The sequence below is a fragment of the Manduca sexta genome, chromosome 26 (genome assembly GCF_014839805.1).
Source record: "Manduca sexta isolate Smith_Timp_Sample1 chromosome 26, JHU_Msex_v1.0, whole genome shotgun sequence".
Taxonomy (NCBI): Eukaryota; Metazoa; Arthropoda; class Insecta; order Lepidoptera; family Sphingidae; genus Manduca; species Manduca sexta.
The window spans coordinates 12195797-12206305 of NC_051140.1; the positions used below are offsets into that span (position 1 = coordinate 12195797).

General features: G+C 33.1%; 1 protein-coding gene and 1 non-coding gene across 2 annotated transcripts; both read right to left on the reverse strand.

Moving 5' to 3' along the window:
• Positions 1-202: 202 nt before the first annotated feature.
• LOC115442541 lies at positions 203-918 on the reverse strand. Its single transcript, XR_003938541.2, has 2 exons — positions 839-918; positions 203-461 (listed from the first exon to the last, which is right to left on the reverse strand). It is a non-coding gene; the product is annotated as an uncharacterized LOC115442541 (transcript).
• Positions 919-3148: 2230 nt separating this feature from the next.
• Positions 3149-8033, reverse strand: LOC115442545 (endocuticle structural protein SgAbd-6-like). The gene is made up of 3 exons (XM_030167600.2): positions 7929-8033; positions 7351-7484; positions 3149-3653 (listed from the first exon to the last, which is right to left on the reverse strand). Exons 1-3 carry the CDS (start codon positions 7935-7937, stop codon positions 3428-3430), a joined length of 369 nt encoding a protein of 122 aa, XP_030023460.2. The 5' UTR covers positions 7938-8033; the 3' UTR covers positions 3149-3427.
• Between the last annotated feature and the right edge of the window lie 2476 nt (positions 8034-10509).

Genomic DNA, 10509 nt, shown 5'->3' on the forward strand with positions numbered 1-10509 from the left:
TATATGAGGGCGAGAAAACCAAACGTTAAAAAATTGTTAGGACAAATTTAATTTCATTCATTTTTACGGTTATAACAAATTTTGTTTATCTATATATTAATACGTGATGAAAGTTTGTACCCCAGCACATTGCGCACATGGAGGAGTGTGAGCTTTGGTTTTATTAAAGTTTATATAGAGGAGTGCAGAAAAATAAAATTTATGTATGTGTTACAAATATATTAAATTCAACAGTCGAATTTCAACCAACGCATTATTAAATAAGTCTTCTGTCATTATATCGGACGGAGTAATCACTACTTTCTGGTCGGAAGCCATTGACATCAGCGACATATTTTAAAGAGTACAGTCGTCCTGCGGAGTCTACGTATCCGTACTCGCCGCGCACCGCTAGAGAGTCACCGGAGCTCGGCGCGACTCCACCTTCTTCTCTTCTATAAGTACCGCCAGAGGTTTCGTATCTAAAATGGGTAATACGTCTTCAAATTGCACACCCTTATGAAATTGTGTAACAGTATTGTACTAGACAACAGCATAATTCATTTCAAAAACATTAAAGAAGTAAGACGCTGTATTGACAATATATCGCAGAATGCAAAAATGTAATCATTTATTACTGCATGTATGTACAAACGCTTACTCGAAACTGTATTTCCCATATCCATTGTTATTTATAGTAAGTTTTTTTATTTCTTCAATTATACAACTCGCCGGTAATGCAGTTATGGTAATGAATACCAAAAGAATCGTGTATGACAGATGAGTATCGTATACCTGTAAAAACAATGTTATGTCAAACCTAAACGATTAACGCAAACAGGTTTAAAGTTGGACTCACCATAGTTGTGGATGTTCCTCACAGGAGTGGAGTGAACTGCGATTTCTGGCCGACTGTTCACACTTATATCTAGTTCTGCAAGAATTTTTGTTCTGTATTTAAGTAATTCCTTAGCACAATGCTACTTCAAGGACCAAAGTCGTTGACCGCATAGCATAAATTACGCAAACCAAGGAACACATGAAACTTGTACAACGGTCAATCATTTTTTGTTGTCGCGATATTGAAAACTAGTGCGAGTTTTAATTAATGGCATGTTTATATATATCATTATAATCCTATTGTATGTTCGGCTCTATGTCTAGGTATTACACGAATACGCTAAGGTAGAGTAAAAAAAGTTAAAATTCCTTTTTTTTAACTAAAACCTGTTAATAATTTAATTAAGATTTTTTTTTATCACATAACACCGACGCCTTTCATCAATCTAATATAAAAAAATATTACAATTTGATTTGTAATTTGTATGGGAACTCATTTTTACTCGATTTTATAATAAGAATACCAAGCCAGCACGAGCCTACTACTACTGAGAGGATTTTAGGCATTAGTCCATCACGCTTATGTAGATAGCTTATGTGGATTAGCAGATTTCATACATCTTCGAATTTTTTAAGAATTCACAGGTATGCACGTTTCTTCCAGATGTTTTACTTCATTTTTGAATCGAACGTTAATTAATTGATAAACAATACGTGCAGATATGTAATTTTGAAAAATGAGAGATGTGTGCCTTGGGTTTTGAATCCTAATCCGAGATGGATATCCGCACTTCTGTTCTGTGCTATTCCACTCCCATTTAAGCTATCATGTCTATTAAGTTGTAGCTTTGTATATTTCGTAGGGGATGCTAAACGATTTCTAATAGCCTACAATATTAACCTTATCAGAAATATAAACCATCAGTCGAGTTACTTTTTAGAAAATAATTTAAGTTAAATTTTATTCTGAAATTTAACTTGGTTGGAGTTCTGAATTAAATATATAAGAAATTGAGGTAACCTAGAAATAATTGTGTTTACATTAAAGATGAAGAAAAAATATTTTTTTTTGTATATATATATATATATATATATATATATATATATATATATATATATATATAAAAAAAACCAAACGAAATGTTGCAAAAAACGAAGCCATCTGGTGGAGCAAACCCGGCGAAAGAATATATTACACACAAGCTATTTACCTATATATATGGCTCGCCATTACGAAAATCACATCATCTGACGTATTATACAAGCTCGGTCAAATTTAGGTGCATTGGTTGGTGAGTGACTCTAAACTTATCTATTGACTTAATAATTACCCATATAATGCGACATAGGCAAGACTGGTATAATTCATTAAGAGTGTGTTTGGTTTATCTATTTATTTCATTTTACTAGTTTCGTTGATTTCACAAGAGTATTGACTTATTAAAAAAATATACTTATGTATTAAATACCAATTATCGAGAATGTTTATCTCCTAAATGAGTATAGGTGGAGTCATCCCCATCTATCATCAGAAATGAAATGTAACTCATTTGACAACTCTAACTCGACTAATTAATTATTTTTACAGTCGCAATGGTGACTTACCTGGGAGTCTTCTAATATCTTATCTCTATCAATATATAAAGCAGAAGTGTTTGGATGGATTAAAATGTTTTAGTTTAAACAGTTCCCGTAGCATCAAGCTACGTGACAATATCTAATTACGGTGATACTTCTTTCAAAAATGTATTAAATATGGCAAATTTGCAAAAGAACATTTCATTTTTTTATTTTTATTGCTGCTTGAATAACGAGACGAGCTTGCCGTTCGCCTGAAGGTAAGCGATGCGATCGCCCATAAACGGTAGAAACACTATACAACACCTTGAATTACTATTATTACATGAGATGTTAAGTCTCATTATGTCCAGTTACATCTGCTACAATGTCCCTCTAACCGGAACACAACAGTGACTACACACTTCTGCTTGGCGGCCGAAATAGACATTGCGGTGGTACCTACACAGGCGGATTCTCACATATGAGAGACCTACCACCAGTATTTGCTTCTATGCTTCTATCAATTAAAATGTAATATTATAACTTAATAATTATTGTAATGACAAAATAAAATAAAAAAAACAATTAGTAATTTATTTTAAGACAATTTTATTTATGTTCTTAGTATTAATAAAACTTTAACTTATAATTTAAACAGGAACGTAAATAAGAAAATCTATATTTTCAACATAATTGTCTAGAAAAAACTTTTAATCAAAATAGTTGATAAAAAAACGGAATGCACATAATTTATGGGCAAATCATTATTTTCTATGGTATGGCAATTATTGTAAGTGCGAAAATTATTGATAATATTTATCCGTTGCATAGATAATAATGTAGAAGTCAGAAACTGCTAAACACATTTAGAAGGAATTTTGTAGACAGATTAACTATATCTTGGATTTGCTACTTTATATCCTGGAGAAGTAGGTACATAGTCGAATTACTACATCGGGAAAAGTAATTTACACACACGGAGCCGTGAGCAATACTATAAATAACTGGGTAATAGATTATTTAGGTGGTAACAACTGTTATGCTTCATTTATCCTAGACTAGAGGCTAACAAATCAAAAGGTACGGCTGATCCGGGCCCTTCTTCGGGTTCTGGCTGGTAACCGTTTTCATCAGCTACGTAGTGCACTGTGTACTTCACTCCGTCAGGTCCCACCCACGAGAAGCTGCCCCTTACTACATAGATTTCATCTTCGGTGCCTGCGTTCTTTAATTCTCCTTCTTGCTCCTGCTGTGTTCCATCAGATTGCTCAAAACTGAAAGGTCAAATGAAATTTTATTAGCATTAATTTAAGAGAATATGGGTCCGACTCCTCTTGGTAACTTCAGACTTTCCAGATTATATATTGACAATTTTGGTATGTAGGATAAACTACGGGATTTAGGCAGGTCAAAGAAGCCCGTCGTATTCTGGAATTATTATTCAGGATTTAAAAAAAAGAGATCATGGAACTGTGTTCTGTGTTCACCATAAATTCAATTAACGGGAATGGTATTACTAACTCTCAGAAATACGATATAATTAAATGTGTCATGAAAATTATCTATGCACAGGATGCTGCAAAATAAAGGTATTAATTATAAATCCTAACCAAAAAGCATGTAATTAGCTGATTATCAGTTATTAGAAGAGGTGAACACAAACATAAGTCATGATTACAATACTCTATTGAATTAATATATTTCGGTTTCGAAATAATTTTCTGTTTGAAAACTAATATTTTTGCTGTGGCTAGTCACGTGTGTTAATTATTGGTACTACATAATATTATATATTAACCTTTTTTCCTAGATATAGGATCACATAATGTTTTTCTTCATTTTCTATATAATTGATAAGTCAATACTTTTAGCTTTATTTAAGCTATTGAGTAGATAACTGACTTTAACATTTATTTAATGTAAAGGTAAAAACTACAAACAGATTTAGATGAGATTTGGTATACTGATAAACCATATACGGGATTAATATACAAGAAATATCTACCCCAAACAAGTATACCATGGGATTTTTATGAGAAAGGTATTTCATTTTGGCGGAGTAGCGAGCTGTGGGTAGCAAATATGGATGGATCAATTATTCTTTGCCAAAACGTGTCTCCGACAATAAAACCGGCCAAGTGCGAGTCGGACTCGCGCACCGAGGGTTCCGTACAAACCTGTAGGTAAGTAAAAGTTCACTTATCGCAACAATCGAGTCATAGTTATGGTATTTTTATTGCACAATGAAATCCATTACATTACAAAATAGAAAGTTGGAGGAGCATAAATTAAAAATATAGGTCTAAAAATTTAAGGATTTCGGAATTTTTCCTTTATATCACTACATAGTATAAAACAAAGTCGTTTTATTTGTCTCTATCTATGTATGCTTAAATCTTTAAAACTACGCAACGGATTTTGATGCGGTTTTTTTTAAATAGATAGAGTGATTCAAGAGGAAGGTTCATATGCATAATAACATCCATTAAATAGTGGAGAAATGTTGCACCCGTGCGAAGCCGGGGCGGGTCGCTAGTGTGCTATAAAACCTTGCTTCGTGCCAAGTTTCAAGATCCTAGGTCGACTGGAAGTATCCTTTAGGTTTTGATTCCCTTGCGAGTAGTTGAGAATTTGAAAATATGCGGCTTAAATTGTTGTTTGATTGCGTTGACATAGAAGTTTGATTTTGTTACAGCTTAAAGGTATTATAGACTTGAGTATTTGATATGAATTTCAATTGAATACCTCTACGCGTTCATGAGGAAAGGGGTAGTAACTTTAAAATTATTAAAAATATTTTTATTATATAATGAAACTAAAAATTTACGGATTTCGCATTTTTTCTTTATCTGTACTATAAGACGTTCCTTCGTACCAAATTTCAAGATTCTGAGTTCACGGGAAGTACCCTACAGGGTTAAACCTACAAGTTTTGATTCCCATGCGAGTTTCGAAAATTTGCGACATCAACGGCTGTATCTTTTGATTGCGTTGGCTTAGAAGTTTGATTTTTTCACAGCTCCAAGAGACAGTACAGCTGAGTGTTTGATAAAAATTTCAGCTTAATACCTCCACGCGTTTCTGATAAAACGGGTCTTGACAGACGGACGAACGGACGACAAAGTGAATCTACAAGGGTTCCGTTTTTTCCTTTGGGTACAGAACCCTAAAAATCGAAAAAGCCGCAAATTTCTTAAACTATACACTGTTTTTATACAACATCCATGCATATTATAAAACAAATTCCCATTTTCTGTCTCTATGTATTTTATCGATTTTCTCAAAATCTACTAAACGGATTTTTATGGAAGTTTGTATGGAGATAGTTTAAGGCGAGTGGTGCGTGAGCGTCACCTGTTTGCAACTAACGCAAGTCGAACTAATGCTGGGCTGCGTTCGACATTGCGTAGGATGGTTGAAACATACAACAACGTATTCTCTTCTATTGATATAATTTCTACACCCGCGGCAAGTTTTTAAACCCAAGTCATTAAACTGCTTTTATCGAGACAACAGACTCTGAATAATGTGTGAGAGGTATGCTAACATTAAATACAATTTAAAGTAAAGATTTTTTTTACATTAACATAATATTATTGTTACTATACCGCGCAGGAATGTTTTGCTTGGTGTATTATATGTCATAGTTTATTTGGTTATAATTTCTTTCAAATTGTTTTCTTTGGAAAATAAAACAACATTTTTAGCTTAAAAGCAATGTATTTTAAATTATCACGTCACTGCTATAAACGTTATTTATAAGTAATCCGTGGATAGCGTTTTGGGTAGTACATTTAACTATCACTATATATATGAAAAAAATGAAAAAATAATATAATGTACTATTGTTAGTTATCCCTAATAAATGAAAAAAAAAGACCCTGGAGTGGTTAGAGGCTACTTTTTATCCCGTAAAATATATAGCAGGACTTTTATCTCGGAAAACTCTTTTACGCGGGCGAAGCCTCAAGCAAAAGCTAGTTTAAGAATAAACATTACAAAACATGCATTTGCTTGTATGTCCCAATTCATTTACTCGAAATAAAATATCGTTACCCAGGAGACGCTATTTGTACTCAAGTTTCACATTCTCCATGAAGTCTGTCTAATCTAAAACTATCGTATTAAAATTTTTAATTTATTTGAAGAAGGTTGATCCACCCATATTAAGTTGAATAACATTTGAGGTTCAGGAATCCATCCAAACATGTTATAACGATAGTTCGTATAATGGAACCGGTTCCACAATGTCAAAGCCTTATATAAAAATATTTATTCTTAGGTAACCGGTGTCCATAATATTGCACAATAACGAGTCGAACTATGTCTAAAAATGTGGACCGATACACATTCTGGAATATTCGATGGTCACAATTCATACAGGTAGTTTCTAATTGAACGTCAATAGCCATGTCGTAGACAGATAGGCAGTATAAATACACACACTCATGCCGTTTATCCCCGAAGGGGTAGGCAGTGGCGCAACGGCGCAAAAGTGGTCCCATGATGTTATGGGGGCGAGCCAATTAATGTAACATATTGGGTACAAATTCTAAACTTCTGGCTGATACTGCATAGAAAACAATAATATCATTTAGCCCGTCTCGGGAATCGAACCCGAGACTTTAGTATGGCAGTCGCTTTTATACGTACATGTGTTAAATCTTAAATAATGATTATTTTTTATTAAGAACGTGAACTAAGTTAAATCGTTTCTGCAATATATGATGTGCAGACTGGAATGTAGGGTACACTAGAGTTTATGGGATAAAAAATAATTTGTGAGACAAAAATATACTAGTCATCAGCGAAAATATATCTTCTTATTGGAGATAGATTCTTCAGAATCAGATCAGTGGCTTCAAAGATTGTCCTGAACGTCTTGAAATTTAAACGAATCAATAATTACACAAATGCGCCATTGGATCCGTGAGAAATAATTTCAACTGGAATATTCGTAATATCTTTTACCTGTAGCGGTGTTTTCCAGGTCCGATGTATTCATTCTCATACTTCAGTACTTGCACATTTTCGGGGTCAGGATATTGGCTTGGAATTGGTGATGTCAACACCGTCGCCACTAAGCAAAATAAAAATAACGCCACCTGAAACCATTAATATGTACTGTTTAGATAAGTATATGTTATAATAATAAATAGTTTATTTCAGAAAAATATAATCGAACGGCATCACACTGACTATTTTTACGATGTATAACAGTCACGTAGTATTATAGTCAATTTATCTTGAGGTCTAAAATAAAATAAATTTCGCATTTAAAACCGATGTTGTTACAAAACATTTTAGATAATTATAAGAATGTAAAAAGATTAATAATATTATGAATATATTAAGTAATAACATTATGCTTGATTGTGTATACATAACAATGAAAGCAATTACTAACAGTTAACTAACACACATATTTGTACGATTAGCGCATAATTGTATCGGATTTTTTAGTAGTATATTTTTTTAAGGAAATATCTTCGCTGTTAAACACTGAAATAAGTTGCACTATTGATAAACCATTATAATATGAAACTCACCAACTTCATTTTCGGATGAAATGTTTCCTCTATGAAGGAATATAGATGAATGACTCTACGAAATAAATATCTCACTTATATTCCATGACAAACTATGTATATTTGAGCGTCTTTTATATTTAATAGGTATGGTACGAGTGAAGGTGATCCGGTTTGACATAATATGAATGAAAGAAATGTTATTTTAATGATACCTATATTTGATGATTTGGAAACATTTCATCGAATAGTTTGACGGATCGGACGTGTTAATTTACTATTTTTAAATATTTCTATAGCATTGGCCGGAAAACGAGCGATGAAACTCCTCATACTTTCCAGATTTGATGTTTATGCTCATAAATATCGAGGATAGCGGAGGAACACCGCCAAACCGCACTAGGCCAGTGTCGTAGATTAGGGCCTAAACCCTGTCAGTAGTTTGGCAGGCCCGTACCTAGAAGTGGGCAATATAATATAATATAGGGCTGGTATAATTGTTATTGCTATAAACAGTTACCGCTTTGTAGTTATGGTTATTGCTGCTTCTCTCATTCAGTAATAGCCTATGCATGAAACTATATACAAATTGTACTCATTGGTGCTCGTTGAAATGTTCGTAATTCCCAGATGTCTATGGATATGAATATCCATCATATTACTATTATCTATGTATTAATACTTTAAGAGAAAAGATTGTACCCATTTTTAAGTAGGTACATTTTGCGCACGGAGGAGTGTGAGATTTGGTATAAATTAATTGTATATTATAGAGAGTGAGCGTGGAAATACAAAATTTATGTATATTATGTCATACAAATATATTATTAATTCAGACGATCGAATTTGGACCACGGAACGATCTTAAGCTTTACCTACTGAAATGAAATGAATTCTTTCATGTCGGTTTCGAATTTAATCAATTTATTTATTTATATTTTGAAATTATTTACGTTTGAAATGTTATTGTCAATATGAGAAGCACGGTGTATTATTGGTTGGTGTGGTATTGGTACTATTGTGAACCTTACCTTACCTTGAACACAGATCTTTTATAATAGGTAGATAGTACAAAATTATAAGCAATCAATGTAACATAATATTATTTTTAATCTTAAGTGTTGTTTGAAGATACATAATTCCGACTGTGTGCTTTTGTGGATAAATATAGCCTTTATAGATATAAATGTATCAATATATTATATACTATATTTATCCAGAAAATTGACTGCCTCGGTGGCGTAGTTGTAATTGTACATGGTACAAATACGAATACCGCGCTGAGGTCCTGGGTTCGAATCCTGGGTCGGGCCAAAGTAATTGTGACTAGGTTTTTCCATCTTAAAAATTACTCAGTCGCAGCTCGGAGTCAGGAAGCTGGCGGTGCGATACCCCGTGCCTCGGATAGCACGTAAAGCCGTTGGTCCTGCGCCTGATCTCTCTCCGGTAATGTCAGTTCGCCGTCTCGCCGAACTATGAGAGTGGCGGAACAGAGAGTGCACCTGTGTATTGCGCACACATTTGTGCACTATAATATATCCTGCGTACCTGGCTGATCTCCATTGAGATTGGCCGCCGGGGTCGAAATTCCGCTAGGAGGAGTTTATCCAGAAAAGATAATGCTTTGCTCTTACTATTAATTAATATTTACAAACAGCTGAATATTTGGAAAACAAGCGCACTAGTCCTCATAATGAAGATTTAATTTATTTCGCTTCTCATGGTCTCACCAATTACCGGTTGTTGAAAATTGCGCTGGCCAATAAGTAATATTATTCAGTCAGTGCGCTCCAGTGGTTGTACAATCCTGTACTTGGTTATATATTATATTAAAAAAATATAAAAAAATCCTACCCAGTTTGGCAGCTGTAGTATTGAAATTTATAAGGTCAATAGGTTTTTTAAATTCAAAATGTCTTTCGCTGCTCTCCAGTTAAAGATTAGTGTTGTTTTCGCCTTGTTTTTATTCATTGCGAATATATTTTGCTGATTATTCATTGAATGGCTTGACGAGTGAAATAAATTAATTCAACGTTGACGACATCTCCAAAGGTGTTTATAGCTTTAGGTAAAAAGACTAGTCATATTTATATTTACTAATATCATACATAGAGTCCCGACCTAAATATAAAAATAAGTACAGGTAATCTAGAAATAATTGTGTTTACATTGTTATCTTATTCTAGCGGTTATACTGTATGTCTTATATGCATGTTAATGTAGGGTTTATTATTCGTATATATAATTATTGTAATGACAAAAAAAGAAAAAGTTGATAAATAAATTATTTAAGACAATTTTATTTATAATCACACCCCCTTAATCAAAGACGTTATTTATCTAAGGACGGAGCATTGCTGTTATAAGAAGTCTATTTCTCAGCTTTGTTTATCTGACAGCCTTAGATAAATAACGCCTATGAATAAGTGCGTTAGTATTTATAAAGCATTATGCTTCAAACAGGAATATAAACAACAAAATCTATATTTTCAACATAATTTTCTAGAAAAAAACTTATGAATCAGAATTGTTGATAAAAAAAACGGATTGCACATAATTTATTAGTAAATTATTATTTTTCTTGTAAGTCCAAAAATTAAGA

Coding starts and splice junctions, on each gene's coding strand:
- LOC115442545 (XM_030167600.2), bottom strand. Junction 3,654..7,350: donor CCTGGAAAACACCGCTACAG/GTAAAAGATATT, acceptor TTGACCTTTCAG/TTTTGAGCAATCTGATGGAA.